Genomic DNA, 16,746 nt, shown 5'->3' on the forward strand with positions numbered 1-16,746 from the left:
TTACACAATATAGTGAACACTCTATTCCATAACAAATCAAAGCAAAACTTTCACAGAAAATCAAGGTACAGCATTCACAATATTACAACTTATATTCACTACAGCTTATCGTTAAAATGGCCACATAGTTTTCACCAAAGTGGTCACGATATTTAGAACAAAGAACAATCATCTCAAAGTACAAAAGACAAAGTCTTTCACTTATGGGGCAATGTCTTGATTAACTCAATCAGTCACTTATTCATCAATCAATTACTAAGTATCATACACAAAACCCTCCACCCCTTAAGGTCACTAGAAAACTACAATTCCATAATTACTCAGTACCCAGGGGGAGGTCTTTTCATCTTGACTTGGGGCTGGTTCTCAGATTCCCTGGATCCCCTTCCATGGTCCCAGATTCTACCTGAATTCACCAGACTGTCACCTGGGTTCGATGGCAGACAGCTCCCAGTTCCTTGCCTAGCTTTCTAGGTAGGTCCTGCTCCACACTGAAGTTCACAGGGTCTGGTCCATGTCAGATCCTTCACCATTTCTGCTCCAGGGAATTCAAGGCTCAACCAAGCCACAAACAAACAAAGTCTCAGAATCCTGGTCATGCTTCCTCAGTCACCTGGGCTCCAGGCTTCAGGCTGTGGGCTCAGGGCTCAGGAGAAGCTCCACCACAACAAGTTCTTGGGAAATTTTGGCTCTGTTCTCCGTTCTCTCTTCTGTAGTTGCTCTGCTACCAGATGCTGGTCCCAAGAAATTCTAACCCTTCCTCTCTGGGGCTTTTCCTTATACACACACAACATTAGCTACTTCCTGTTTCAGCCAACCCCTTTCTGTAACTGGAGACAGGAGTTCATACCTTCTGTTTCCCCAACAGAGGCTTGATCAATTACTAAGTGCTAAGTATCTGCTACCTTTGCCAACACAAAGGGATCTTCAAATTCAAATTACATTACCATTACACCATGATATACCAAACCAGGACAGGGAAAGTCACGTTGCAGATAGGATTACTCTACTAATTTGTAGTACTGTTTGAGATCTGGTACCCCCTGTCTTCACCCCTCACCCTTTTTATTAGTACACTTAAGACCCTTGACCTATTGTTCTTCCATATGAATTTTATTATTTTTTTTAGTTCTATAAATTGTTACTTTGAAATTTTGATTGCTAAAGGCAGCTACATAGTACAGTGAATAGAGCTCTGAACCTAGAACCAGGAAGACCTGAGTTCAAATTTTGCCTTGGATACTTACTAGCTATGTGACCCTGGGCAAGTCACTTAACCCTATATGCCTCAGTTTCCTCATCTATAAAAGAAGCTGGAGAAGGAAATAGAAAACCATACCACTTCTTTGTTTGGGTTTTTTTGCTAAGGGGCCATGAAGAATCAGTCATGACTGAAACAAGGGAAATGAAACTCAGATTGTCTTTTTCATAGTCCTATAACTAGTGTCAAGAGACTAAATTTGAGCTCTTAACACAGCATACTATATCCACTATTCCATCCTGCCTTTCATTCAATGTTCCTTTCATGACAAATAGACTCAAAATGACAGAAGTACAACATTCATATATCTGAAGAGTAAACAAATGGTCAGGACCCCATGTGCCACCTTAATACCAGCCAAAGGTATTTGAAATGTATCTTAGAGACAAAAACAATCTTTGAGAATAGCATGCAAAAGCACTGCTTTAAGAAGATTAATCATGGTATCATGTTGAGAACACTATATTTGGATTCCTAAGACCTAGGTTCAAATCTAAGTTCTGGTACTTAATTGCTATATGACCTTGGAAAGTCACTTACCTTGCTTGGCCTCAGTTTCCTAATTTGTAAGAGAAAAAAATAAAGAGATCAGAGTAGATGATCTCTAAGTTTCTTCTCAGTTCTTCTCAAGTTTGTGCTTGCCCAGAAAAGATGCTGGTCAGTTTTGTACTCACATTTGCAAGAGTGAAGTCTTAAATGTTTCTTTCCTGGTGTGTGGCACTTTGATTCATGTTGTTCCCTATGGATTCTTTTGTGCTCAAATGGCAAATTTGTAAAATATGTAGAAATTATAGATAGGTGCCAGATACAGTCATATGACAGATGATAATACAATATCATTTTTCTTTTGGGCTTATAATGAGTAATCATCTCAAAGTCAGGACACAGACCCTGCAGACCGTCTAAAAAATGAGAATTTCCAATAAAAAGACAGAGAGAGAATAACATGCAAGAATTGGTGGCAGTAATAGGTAGAAAGAAACTTCTTAAATCTGGTCAATTATCTAGCATTTATGTGCCAAGCTCTGTGCTAAACCTGGGGATGCAGAGAAAGGCAAAAAATACAGAAGTAAGGCCACAACAATTTTGAAAATAAACCCCTGTTCGTTAGTATTTCATAGTCCAAGCAAGCAGCTAGGTACAAACAAGATGTATGCATATGTATATACATATACAATCTCAGAGGGTAGGCATTAAGATTAAGTAGGATTCAGAAATTATTTTTATAGAAGTTAGGATTTTGTCTCTTAATAGCTGGAATTATTCCAGCACTTAGCACAATATCCAGTATATAGTAGGTGCTTAACAAATGCTTGTTGCCTGACTGATAGACACTGCAGAAACCTTGACTTGATCCAGATTTCCTAAGTTTCCTTGGCTGAGCTACTGTCTTTGATGGTACATTAGAGCCTTACTGAGTTCCTCATGGCCGTTCAGGGGTGCCTAATCAAGGAAAGGATATGGACAGTTTGAATGTTTAGTGCCCCGTGCTAACCAAGATTCAAGGATGGCTTCAATACCTTTCAAGGAAAACTAGTTAAAAGGTACTGAGATATTCCTCAAGACTTGGTTGTCAGGGGACCAAGGGTTCATATTGTTCATGTCATTCCTCCTTGCCTGATTACCAATAAGACTTTGGAAAAGGCCTGTTGCAGAAGGTGGGACTTTAGCTAAGACTTTGAAGAAGCCAAGAAAGCTTGTAGGGGGGCATGAGAGAGTTCCAGATATGGGACAGCCAGTGAAATACTTTGAATGAGGAGCCATTGTCTGTTTGGAGGACCAATAAGGTGGCTAGTGTCACTGGATCTCAGAGTAGATGATAGAAATAAGACATAAGAAAACCAGAAAGGACAGGCTGGGGTACTGTGTCACTTTGAAAAGTTTCTACCCTACTCTTGAACTATGAACAGTGAAATTGCATTCTCTCTGGAGCATTCAGTATGGGGTTCCCTGAAAAACACAGAACTCAGGTCCTGGGAGCATATAGCAACAACATATTTGAATAATATAAGGAGATTGGAGTGGTGCTTTTTTTTGGCAGGCGGGCTATGATTGCAATTTATTGGAATTAATTTTCCTTAAATGTTTAATAGAATTTGCTTATGATCTATCTTGTTTTAGAGGGTTTTTTTTCCTTTCACTTATGACTTGTTTAATTTATTTTTCTGATATTAGACTTAACTGAATAGTCCATTTTTCTTCTATTAACATTGAAATTTTCTATTTTTGTCAGTATTCATCTATATCTTCTAAATTATCACATAATTGGACAAAAGTTTCTGATAATTTCCTCTTTAATTGCTGTGAATTTTCCTAATTTAATTTTTATATGATCAATTTGATTTATCTCTCCCCATTTTATAAATCAGGTTAACTATTATTTTTTACTTTTTTCAAAACATACCTAAGGTTTATTTGGCAACTTAATGTTTTTTCTTTTTTTTTAATTTTTTAGTCTTTATTAATTTGTTTGTTTACTTTTAGCTTACAGGATTCAATTCCACAATTCCTTGAGTTTCAAACTTTCTCCCCTTCACTCCCCTCCCTTCCCCATGGCAGCATACAATCAAGTATAGGATTTGCAAATTGTTTCACATTAGACATTAGTCAGTTTATAAAGAAGTGTTGTATTGGATGTAATGAACAAGGGGAAAGAGGAGACAAAGCCAAACAAGAAAAAAACAGAGAGCAGGTGGTTTGCTTCAATCTGCATTCAAACCCAGTTCTTTCTAGTTCTTTCTCTGAATGTAAACATCTCTCTCCATCATGAGTCTTTTGGAGTTGACTTATAACCCCGCACTGCTGAGAAGAGTCCAGTCTATCAAAGTTGGTCGTCACCCATACGTTGAGTCTGTAATTGTGTACAAATTTCCCCTGGTTCTGCTCTTCTCACTCAGCATCAGTTCATTTAAACCTCCTCAGGTAAATATGAAGTCCATCTGCTTCTCGTTTCTTATAGCACAACAATATTCCATTACATTCATATACTACAACTTGTTTAGCCATTCCGCAATTGATGGGCATCCCCTTAATTTCCAATTCTTTGCCACCACAAAAGGGGCTGCTATAAATATTTTTGTACATATGGGTCTTTTTTTTCTTTTAATTTTATTAATCTCTTCTTTAATGTTTAGAAATTCTATGTTCTTGTTTATTTGGGGATTTGTCATGTTTAATGTTTTTAAGTTGGATAACAAAATGATATATTTCTTCTTCTCTTTCTCCTCCTCTTCCTCCTCCTTTTCTTTCTCCTCCCCCTTCTCTTCCACCACCTCCTCCTCCTTCTTCTTCGTGAAAGTTTTTAGACATACGAATTTTCTTCCTAAGAACTGCTTTAGCAGCACCTGTCAGTTTTGGTATTTTGTCTCATTGCTGTCATTTGCATTGATTAAACATTCTGTTTTCCTATAATTTGATCTTTGAGGCTTAACTTATATTTTTGGGGGGTGGAGTTGCTCTCTTCCTTGGAGTTTATTCCCTGGGTGTTTCAGCCCAAAGTATTTCATCAAAGTATTCTGTTCTTCATGGTTTGCACATGTTGGCAGCCTGTCTAGGTTGGAGGGTCTACACTTTGATCAGTTTCTTCTCCTGCATAACTGCATAGTGTTGGCATATCCTGCATGATTCTGAGTGTGGTGAACAAGACTAGGACCTTCTTCTAAGGTAATTGAGGGTTAATACTATCCTAGGCTCTGCACAGTACCTCTTTCCTAGTATAGAGCTCCAGGGCTGTCCCTTGTTTCTGCCTGAGGCTATTTTCCCTTGCTTTTTCATTTTAGTGGTACTTTCACCCTGGGCTATACTTAGGGTCTCTTGCCGGGGCTGTGATTTGGTTTAGCCTTTTTTTTTTTTTTCTGAAGACCTTCCTCTCTGCTGCTCTGGGGATGCTCCCATGTTAGATTTTCATAATGGAACCTTGGAGTGCCTGGGCTTTGCTTAGGGCTCTTCTCCTGCCACTGGCCTCTGGAGTATGGCCCCTTATACTGTATCAATATGAGTTCCTAAGGATGCTGGTCTCCTCTTGGGACTATTCTGTTGTCTTGGGACTGCTTTGTGCTTTGACAATATCAAAGTTGCTGAAGGAGTGTGAAGGATCTTTGGTGTATCCCTGGATCAGGTGGAGGAACATAGAGGTTATTTTCCTCATTTCTTTTTTAACTGGTACATTTTTTTTTTAAGCAATCGGGGTTAAGTAACTTGCTCAAGGTTACACGGCCAGTTATTTCTGGGTGTGGTGTTAAGCATCTGAGCCCGGTTCCGATCCCTAGGTCATCCCTACACTGGAGCCAGTGCTCTTACTCGCTGTGCTACCTGGCCGCCCCTCAACTAGTACATTTTTAACCTTTACTGGGGTGCTTGCAGGGAACCTGAGCTACTTCAGGCATTATCATACCACAATATTCTTAGTGCTTTCTTTTAAATTGTCAAAACAAGGTGAGAAAGATATCTGAATTATCAAAGCAAGAAGTCAGTCAGTGTATTTTTGTTTTTGTTCTTTTTAAATCAAATCTTTGTACATGGATCATTAATCCTGGCAATTTCCAGAAAACCAACATTGATAATAAAGCAGAAGTTTATATTTGGATTTCAAAACATTTATATGCACATGAAGATTATAACATTAAAATTGAACGACAAAAGTTAACTACTCTTTTCTAGACCCAGTGATTATATAGCATATTTTAAAATGGAAATGCACTTGAATGCCACATTAAGAAATGTAAAGTTCAAAGGATTTCAATACCTCATGATGATGACACCCTTTCCTTTTAATTCCATGTTATTTTTCAAAATTAAAAATAACTTTTCCCAAAAAAGCATTTAAAAAATTTTCCTATAAATAATTTTTAAAATCCATTATATGTCATCTCCCTTCTTTACCATGTACTTCCCATCTAACTTCTAATGTCCTCTACAGCTTTAAATTTATGATCATATGCTACTATATGTTAATAAAGATCTATTTTTTAATGTGGTTGACCACCTTCACTATTTGATGAAAAGATTATCTTTGCTTTCTTACTTGTATCTTTAATATGATATGTTATTAGCTAAGATCACAAGGACCATGTACATATATCCTTCTTAAGTCTTATCATTTAGTAACATATTCAAAATGGGTTGTCAAATAGATATTGATTAGAACTGGGCACATGCTTATTTCTGATTCTCATTTTAGCTGGTGTTTACTACATAAAAGTCTCTCCTCTGGCATGAAGAATTCACTCTCTAGGACTATTAGAATAAAGATACATGTAAATATTCATAATATAATTAACATTTTTCTTTCCAAATGTGAATATCTGTAATAAAACATATACTTTACATATGAAGATATTGCCACTTTTATTCATTACCAAACAAAAATGTGCTTTGATTTTTTTTTGTCAATGATGATGGATTTGTGCTGATCCTTGCATTCTATTCCTTTTACCTGTTACCTGTTTGCAAGATGGCTAGCCATAATTAGATTATATCTATAAAGCAGAACATAGTTAAGGGGTCTACACAAGAAATATACTAATTGAACTGGTTACATTAATTTATTGTTTGAATCCAGTGGCTCTAACCTGTCCTGAAGTATGAGGATATTTTCTTTATTTATGGTCTAGGTGACCTGACTCCTCCTCCTCCTCCGCCTCCTCTGCCTCCTCCTCCTCCTCCTCTTCTTTTCTTCTTCTTCTTCTTCTTCTTCTTCTTATTCTTCTTCTTCTTCTTCTTCTTCTTCTTCTTCTTCTTCTTCTTCTTCTTCTTCTTCTCCTCCTCTTCCTCCTCCTTCTTCTTCTTCCTCTTCTTCTTCCTCTTCCTCTTCTTTTTTTTTCTTGCTTTTTGGAGGGCAATTGGGGTTAAGAGACTGGCCCAAAGTCACATGGCTAGTAAGTGTGTCAAGTGTCTGAGGTTACATTTGAACTCAGTTCCTCCTGACTCCAGGGCTGGTGCTCTATTCACTGCACCACCTAGCTGCCCCTAGGTGACCTGACTTCTGACACTTAAAATATTTTAGAATACATTCATGAATCCCCATAGCCATGAACCCTGAATTATCTGGTATAGAAACCCTCTTAGCAGCAAAAAAGGTATAAAAACAGCTTGTTCATTGGGCTCTTTTGAGAAGTAGAACCATTTTTGACCCTTACTTAGATATCTACATGTAAAATTGGATAGAATGAGGTATATTAAGACCAGAAATGATAGAGATCAATAGCAGGAAACACAAGAATTACTGCTTGAAATAGTACAGCATTCTGGGGTCACTTAATATATGGAATATGTAATATTAGACATGTGTAATGCTACACATGAACAGTCTTTGATGCTAACACTAAATTATAGCATAGCATGTTAATGAATGTTTATAAACACTGCAAGATGGCTAGCCATAATTAGGTTATATGTATAAAGAAGAACATAGTTAAGGGGTCTATACAAGAAACATACTAATTGAACTGGTTACATTAATTTATTATTTATCAACATAAGTGCCCTCATCAACAGCTCCTTATCAACAGGAAAATATTTTCTTTTAAAGTATATTATGCTTAATAAAGTGTGCTTCAAATATCATTAAAATACTAAAATAGATTTTAAGAAATCAGGAAACAACAACAACAAAAGAAATTGGAACTATACAGTCCATTTCCATTCATTCATTCAATAGACATTTGGAAAATACACCATGTGTAGAGTCAGAGAATCTGATATTGAGTCCCTCAGTCATGTTACTTAATACCTGTATACAACTGAGCAAATCATTTGATGTCTCTGGCAGTTTCTCTTCTATAGAATGAGGATGCTGGACTAGATGGCTGCATCTCTAAATCCTAGAATCCCTTGTATTTTGAGTTCTTTCTATGCTTTTGTGTTTTTATGTTTTATCATTTACACTCCCCCTCATATACCACATTAGTATACACATACATACATACCTAGGCAATATATATATGTATATGTGTATGTATGTATGTATGTATGTATGTATGTATGTATGTATGTATGTATGAGAGGCAGTCTGGTACAGTGGATAGAAGACCAGATTTACAATCATGAATCAAGTTAGAGATTTCAATTTAGAGTGATGGATTCAAGTCCTCCCTTTGACACATTTCTACTTATAATTATGAGTAACAATTTCTTTTTTTTCTTTTTCTTTTTGCCTTTTGGAGGGCAATTGGGGTTAAGTAACTTGCCCAAGGTTACATGGCTAGTTGTTTTGTGTGGGTGTTAAGTGTCTGAGGCTGGAACCGAACTCAGGTCGTCCCAAATGCTGAGAGTTCTCTAAAAAAATGCCAAGTCCCATCCCTAACAAACCTCCCTCCCAAAACTAAATTAAACTAAAACAAAAAACAAATCACTACTAAAATGAAAAACAAAAAAAAAATCCCATGAAGGAATGAAAATGTCCAATCTTTAAATATTTAAGAAATTATATAAAGTAGTATGAAGTAGGGAAGGACACATTTGCATGTTCTGAAGACTCTTTCTCACCTCACTGAAGACTCTTCTAACTTCACAGTTTTGAACCAAAGTTATAGTGGAAATGGTCGCAAACGCTATTTTGGAGTCAAGCACCTAGTCAGAACCTGTTTCTTGACACTGATTGCTACTAAGAATTGTTTTCCATCTGGGCCAGAAGAACAGTAGAGTCAAGCTTGTAAAAACAGGAGCTATGAGGATGCATTCCAGACCGTTTCTTCTTCCACTTCTCTCTACCTTCTTGCTGCTGTCCATGGATATGAAGCATTCTTCAACATCCATAAAGATAATTATGGTATCCAGTATAGATAGAGATAGGAATCAGAGGCAATTACCCAGGAGAGGCTCTGAAGAAGTTAATATAGTTGGAGCACCTTTGGGAATCACAGGGCAAGAGTATGCTTGCTTCCTAACCACCACAATTTCTACCTGAAACATTTCAGGCTCACTTCCCTCTTACCCCCTCCCTTCACTCCCTTCTTATTTTTCAAACCCCAACCCATTTTAAGGATAGAGTGGAATAGATACTGAAAGGGAAAAATAGACTTGCAATTATTTTCAGGTCTTTTCTGGACACGGAGGTCAAGGGATGATCAAGTTAAAAGGCAGAATTGCACAGTATGAGCAGTGAAAGAAAAGGTATTACGGAGATAAGGGCACTTATGGAAAGCATACTTCCTTTTCCTTAGTTCAAAACTGGGAGGGCCATTGCTAAAGTGCTTCAGCATGTATCCATGCTATCAAAAGACATACTGAACATTACCTCTTCGATAAACTGGAATTCAAACTAGAGTTCTGAAATAAAAGCTCTATAGTTATCAGAATTGAAGTTGAAGATTTAAAAAAATGAAACTATCTCAGTTTGTATTTGAAATCAACTCACAATATTTTACTGATGCGAAATGGCAAAATCTGACTTACATACAATACAAACCTATATTTTAAACAAAATGATAAAAGATAACCTCTCCCTGGTGCAATAAAATGAACAAGTACACTAACTCTCCTAAGAAGGATAACAAAAGACTCTTACAAAAATCCCAACACATTTTTTTTCTTTTCCATATAATTGGCTTTATATAACACCATCACTTCTTATTTTTTTATTTTTTTTATTTTTATTTTTTTTTTATATTTTTAAGCAATCAGGGTTAAGTAACTTGCTCAAGGTTACACGGCCAGTTATTTCTGGGTGTGGTGCTGAGTGTCTGAGCCCGGGATTTGATCTCCAGGTCGTCCCAACACTGGAGCCGGTACTCTTACTCGCTGAGCCACCTGGCCGCCCCTAACACCATCACTTCTAAAGGACTACATTGCCAGAATCAAAAATAGCCAGGAAGTAACAGCAGAGACACTAATATAATTAGGCTTGTTGAGCTAAAAATAGATTTGTTCATTTTAGTTTTGCAGAAGAAACTGCAGAGGTAAGAACATTTAAAAATCTGTAAACATCGTGGAAAGAATTGTAGAGAGGGACTGGAGCCACTCGAATGCCACTTGGTTCCCGCTTGTCACACTGGAAAAAAAGAATACAAAAAGGAATTACTGTCTTATATTGTTCAACTATGTCTATCAAAGGGATAATAGAAATATTCCCAGAAAATCTAAAGCTATGGTAAACTCACTGTAAAAGCACACAAATGGCCACTATTAAATATGTATGTTTTTTCATTAGTAAATTCCATAAAAGCTAAGTACTTTTCACTCTGTTAAGAATAGGTTAACATTTACTTGTATCTCTATGTTATTAGGAGCAATTCTCCAAATTCTGATTAGTTATGTGTATTTGATATGTACTTTATAAAGATTATATATAAATATACACACATATTACATACATATATTATATACATTACTTTTTAGAAGTTTATTAAAAGTCAACATTTTACAAAATTATATGTATATATATATGCATATATGTATGTAATTATATAGCTAGTTAATATATTAAAACACTGAAGTTCTCTCATCTGTAAAATGGGGACAATAACAGTACCTACTATACAGATTGTTGTGCTGTAAGGATCAAATTAAGATTATGTAAAATACTTGGCAGATTTCAACATTCTATAGAAATGCTAGCTATTATGTGTATATGAAGATAGAGAGAGGCAGATAGATAGATAGACAGACAGATACATATATGTATAGACAGATACATGGATAGATAGATAGATAGATAGATAGATAGATAGATAGATAGATAGATAGATAGATAGATTGATAGTGCCAGAAATGCTTATATTCTTCAGGCATATGCTGAATTAGCTGACTATTGGCTTCTTTAAGTATTGTCCAAGCCTGAATGCTAAAACTAAGGAACAGCTCTAGGTAAATGACTGACTTGGAAACTGAAAATCCAATTAGACCATGTAGTCTTTAAACAAATATAGTAGTAGCCACCATCATGACATAATTTCTGGGGTGTAGCAGATTTTAGCCCATATTCCATCCCAGCAATAATGAATTCAAATGAACAGAAAAAAATATTAATGAAACAGATTATACAATGACAATAATGATAATAGCAGTAGTTTTTGTTGTTGTTCAGTAATTTTCAGTCACATTTAACTTTCTGTGACCCCATATGGAGTTTAAGAGGTAGAGATTCTGTAATAGCTTGCTATTTCCTTCTCTTGTTTATTTTACACATAAGGAAACAGAGACTAACAGGGTTAAGTTACTTGCCTATGATCACACAACTATTAAGTGTCTGAAGCCAAAACTTGAACTCACAAAGATGAGTCTTCCTGACTCCAGGGCTAGGACTCTATTCTACCTTTTATAGCACATCTTTCCTACCATTTTTTACATAGATTTGTGCTTCTCATATGGCTATTGTGAGATAAAATGTCCATACATAGTTGTTTTATTCCACCTCAACTATGACCTCACTGATTTTAGTCATATTTCACAATACCTACAAGTTTTTCCTCCATTTATTATGAGTTATTGAAAATATTTATTTAACTTATTTAAACTGATTATCAGGAAAATTTTCATTTTGGGGGATTATGACAGCCTTGGTACTAGTCTTTTACCAGTATTCTAAGTACCCTCTATCTCTCTCACTGGAGGACTGTAGGGTAGGGTGAAACAACAAACTCCTCCCAAGTCCCCATTTAAAGAGGGGTTCCAGGCCAACCATCTCTTCATTTCCCACCTTGCTGCAATCCTTTAGAATGGACTCCTCCATGGCCCCTTTCACACTTGTAATGGGAATGTAAATTTTAAAGATCTTTCCTGCCCCAAGAAAGACTAAAGTGCACCTGGAGCCTGGGATGGGCTTGTTTTTCAGTAGATACTTTTTGATTGGCCAGTGGGTCCAAAGGGTTGTTACATTCTCTGAGCCAGGAAAAGGCTATATAAGCCCTGATGTGAGGCTTTGTTTTGGGGGCTCACTTTGAGAAGTGTTCTGTGATTAGATATGGATTCTGGGAAGCCATTGTCCGGAGGGACCCCCCCCCTTTGAAAAACCCAGATGTTGATTTGGTATGGATGTAATGGTTGGACAGTTTGAAATCTGTCTACTAGATCTGTTTCTGTCTTGATAATTCTGTCTGTGTACTTTGAAGTTCGGGGTGCTGACCTTTTCCCCTGAACAAGGTAAATGATATATGTCTGACTGATTAAAGTAAGCTTGTTAACCCATTTTGAGTTGCTTTCCTTTATCGAAGCAGATCTAAGAACCTGTATTGGAAGCAAACCCTGAGGACGCTTGGGGTGCTTGCTGCTACAAAATGGCATCACGAACAGGATCTGCAGAGTAAAAGGAAAGTATGGGGGCTGGGATAATTGTTTGTTTCCCAGTTGTGGTGGCTGTGATTCTGTGGAGCCATGGAACAGGAGAGAAGAATGGCCTGCATGCAGACTTCGCTGAACTGAGAGCAGGAATGGTGAGCTGCCTGCATCGGGACCTGGGCAGAAGCCAGGAGCGGCTGCTGCCTGCGGGAGGAGAAGGAACCCAGGAGTTCGGAATTCAGCCACAGGAAAAGATAAGAACTGAGAAGCAAAGCAGGGGCACTGAATGTGTTTCCTGGCTGCATCCCACAGTTTGGGACCCAGGGGGAGGACGGACTTGTGACTATGGGGGGTGGGATGAAGTGCCTTGGATCCCCAAGGACCCCACCTTGTTGGTTTCGTTGCCCAGCCCCCTCTCTGTGCTTGGAGGCAAGGGGCTGGAGCTGTGTGAGGGGAAGGACACCCCTCCCCCCCCCAGAGAACTTTCTTTGAACTCTTGTTTTGAACTGAAGTGATAATGCTATGTACTTTGTGTTTGTTTAAGGCCCAGTGGCCACTTTGGTAACTTTAGTTCTGTACCTTGAAAATGTGACCTAAGAGAAATTTAATGCTAATTCAAAAGTAAATTGTCTATGCTATGGGAATGAAATATCTTGGTGCCGAATGTAATGGGAATGTAAATTTTAAAGATCTTCCCTGCCCCTAAGCTAAAGTGCACCTGGAGCCTGGGGTGGGAGGCTTGTTTTTCAGTAGATACTTTTTGATTGGCCAGTGGGTCCAAAAGGTTGTTACATTCTCTGAGCCAGAGGATATAGAAGGCTTATATAGAAGGCTATATAAGCCCTGATGTGAGGCTTTGTTTTGGGGGCTCACTTTGAGAAGTGTTCTGTGATTTAATATGGATTCTGGGAAGCCGTTGTCCAGAGGCCTCCCGATCTGCATGCGTCAAGGGCTTTGAAAAACCCAGATGTTGATTTGGTATGGATGTAATGGTTGGACAGTTTGAAATCTGTCTACTAGATCTGTTTCTGTCTTGATAATTCTGTCTGTGTACTTTGAAGTTCGGGGTGCTGACCTTTTCCCCTGAACAAGGTAAACGATATATGTCTGACTGATTAAAGTAAGCTTGTTAACCCATTTTGAGTTGCTTTCCTTTATCGAAGCAGATCTAAGAACCTGTATTGGCAGCAAACCCTGAGGACGCTTGGGGTGCTTGCTGCTACAACACTCCATCCCCCTCCAACACAAAGTTCCCCTTTCATCCCTTCCCCCACATTTTCAGCTTCCTTTTGTGTATCATCTTTCCCCATTAGATTGTAAGCACCTTGAGTGCAGGGACTGTCTTTCATATTTCTGTCCCCAGCATTTAACACAGTACCTGTCACATAGTTGGCATTTAATTAATATTTGTTGACTAACTGATGAGAATACTGAGAAGCAATATGGTATAATGTATAAAGGGATGGATTCAAAGTGAGGAAGACTTACATTAAGGTCCTATATCTGACATATTATATCTCTGTAAACACCAAGTCCCTTAATTTCTCAGGGTCCCAGGTATATCTCTTAAGATTATACATTATAATCTCTTAATTTGAATTCATGGAAGGAGATTTCACAAGAGTTCCCCCATGTTGATAAAATCATGGGTCAAGATGATTTTAATGAGACTATTAACCAGAACAAAATAAATATATTGGGGCAGCTAGGTGGTGCAGTGGTTAGAGTATCAGCCCTGGAATCAGGAGGACCTGCATTCAAATATAACATCATATATTTACTAGCTGTGTGACCCTGGGCTAGTCACTTAACCCTGATTGTCTCCCGCCTCCAAAAAAAGTAAAATAATTATATTGATATTTTCAGTGTTTTAATTACTTATTTTTGTTTTTATCTTCCTTCTTGTGGAAATGTAGTATGAAAGACTCAAGAGGGTGAAAAATTCTGTGGTCCATTCAACATAGCATATACTGATAATTCTCTGTAAATTATCATGTTCTCATTTTCTTTCCTGAAGTTCAAAAGTGAGGTTATCACTTTCCCCAGAATATGAAAGTTTCACAATAAAATAGTGTAAAAATTGTATTTAACACAAGAATAGTACTCGGGTTGTATTTAAACAAGATTTAATGAAGTTGAAACTCTTTGACTGAAATGACAAGTCAAATAACAAATCATTTCATTCCAGAAAACAGATGTGGCTGTTTTCAATGAATTGATCTGTTAAAACTGATCAAATGAATTGGCTATATTGGTGCTAGCTGTCATTTAAGAATATCAATGGTATTCCAGTAATTAAAAATTTCTACCTTTATTCCATGGAATGAATTTTAATATTTCTGTTGCTTACCACCCTAAGAAACACTGTGCAAAATAATCAGAATTCTTCAAATTTATATGACATTTTAAACTTTGCAAAATGCTATTTTTATAACAACCTTGTGGTAGCATCCAGATGAGGAAACTGAAGCTCTGAGAAATCAAGAATTAAGTGAATTGCCTATGTTCATAGTGGTAGTAAGACCTTGAAGTAGGACTGCAACCCTGATTTTCTGATTTCAAATCTAGCACTTTTTCTTTTTACTATACTATATAACTATAGACATAATTTTTTAAGAAAAGGATTTGTGTGCTTTCCACATTCCTTTATACATATAGAGTCACTGAAATGTGTCATGGTCAAAATGGACTTTATTAATTATTTCATATATATAAGATGAAGCAAAAAAATGGGGGGGGGAGACTATCGCTTTTGGGGCAGGAGATGAGGATGGGCTGTTGTTTTCTGGTTTGGGTTTTTTTTTAATTTTATTCAGGTTGGAAGTTCAGTGAAGACTACCAAGTCCAACTCCACTGTTTGTCAGCATGAAATCTTTGACAGGTCTAGTCTACTTCTAATCTTGTTTGGTTTTGTCCTTTATTAGGAAATGTGGTAATCCCTGACTCTTGAACACTCACCATATTGATGTTGGACTTAGTATAGGCACCTGATCAATTTAATCCTACAGCATCTCAGAACTTCTGAGCTCAGCTCTCAGCTTTTCCAAGCAGAAGGGATGATGAGAATGATCCACTATTCCTAGCTAATATATCATCTTGAAAGAAATGTCTTTCCTTATCGTCTTTAATTTTTTTTCTATTCTGACCTCAGACACTTAACACAAAACTAGCTGTGTGACCTTGAGCAAGTCACTTAACCCCAATTTCCCTACCTTCCTCCTTCCAAAAAGCAAAAAAAAAAATGCCCATATACATTATAGAGAACAGCACACAGTGTTGAAAAACAGAATGAGAGTTTTTTGTAACTGTTACTGTGGTTTCTACTGAAAAGGGAAGGATTGTTTATGAAAAAATTTGTTCAATCTTCACCATGAGAAATGGAGGCTTTAAAAATATTGTAAGGAGCGTGGCTAGGTGGAGCAATAAATAGAGCACCGGCCCTGGAGTCAGGTGGACCTGAGCTCAAATCTGGCCTCGGACACTTAACACTTACTAATTGTGTGACCTTGAGCAAGTCACTTAATCCCAATTGCCCTGCTTCTCCCCCTCCAAAAATATTGTAAGGAATTGGCCTGAAAAGTTCATTTATGAATTTAAAATTCTGAGGAGTTATTAGGCTCCATTTCTAATGGTTAACTGTCAAAATTATCTTCTTTTTATTATATTTCATTACATTATTTTTATTTTAAGTATTATTAGTAGTAATATCTTATCTATAAGATGTTGAATAAATTCTGAACAAATTGTGATAAAAAGTTTCATTATTCAGTAGTAAATTTTTAAAAATATTTTTATAATAATGATGAGCTTTCTCTATTATATTTAGAAATCTGTGAGGTAAAAGAATATCATGATTTTTTTTTTATAACCAAAGCAAAAACAAGTTAATGTTTGAAGAATAGTGAATTTTCCCTTTAGTTTTGAGTATGTTTTGGTCAGTATACAGTAGAATATTTGGAATCACACTGTATATTAGTTATGAGGTATATATGTATATATATATATGTGTGTGTATGTAAACATACATAGACAATATATGAGAAAGTATATAAATACACTGTTCTAGAATGTTATATATTATAAATTCATATCTATGTGTATGTAATATCATTTACAAAGTGCTTTCACAACCCCTATCTTATTTGACTTTCAAAATAACCCTATGCATTTGGCATAAAAGGTATTATTATTTCTATTTTACTGATGAAGGAATGAAGACTTAGATATAATATGATTGCTGAAGATTACAAGGTACTAGAGCTGGAAATTGA

General features: G+C 36.7%; 1 protein-coding gene across 2 annotated transcripts in view; it reads right to left on the reverse strand.

The window, feature by feature from the left end:
- Nucleotides 1–9,826: 9,826 nt before the first annotated feature.
- Nucleotides 9,827–16,746, reverse strand: part of KYNU (kynureninase) — a 143,537-nt gene continuing 136,617 nt past the window's right edge. For both annotated transcript variants that reach the window (XM_069066762.1, XM_069066761.1), the window contains one exon: nt 9,827–10,250. In XM_069066762.1, coding sequence (XP_068922863.1) covers nt 10,128–10,250 — 123 coding nt within the window. In that variant the 3' untranslated portion in view covers nt 9,827–10,127. The remainder of the gene's footprint in view (nt 10,251–16,746) is intronic.

Source organism: Petaurus breviceps, unplaced genomic scaffold, assembly GCF_028583685.1.
Source record: "Petaurus breviceps papuanus isolate PSGF00001 unplaced genomic scaffold, PetGlider_PUasm1.0 90723, whole genome shotgun sequence".
Lineage (NCBI taxonomy): Eukaryota > Metazoa > Chordata > Mammalia > Diprotodontia > Petauridae > Petaurus > Petaurus breviceps.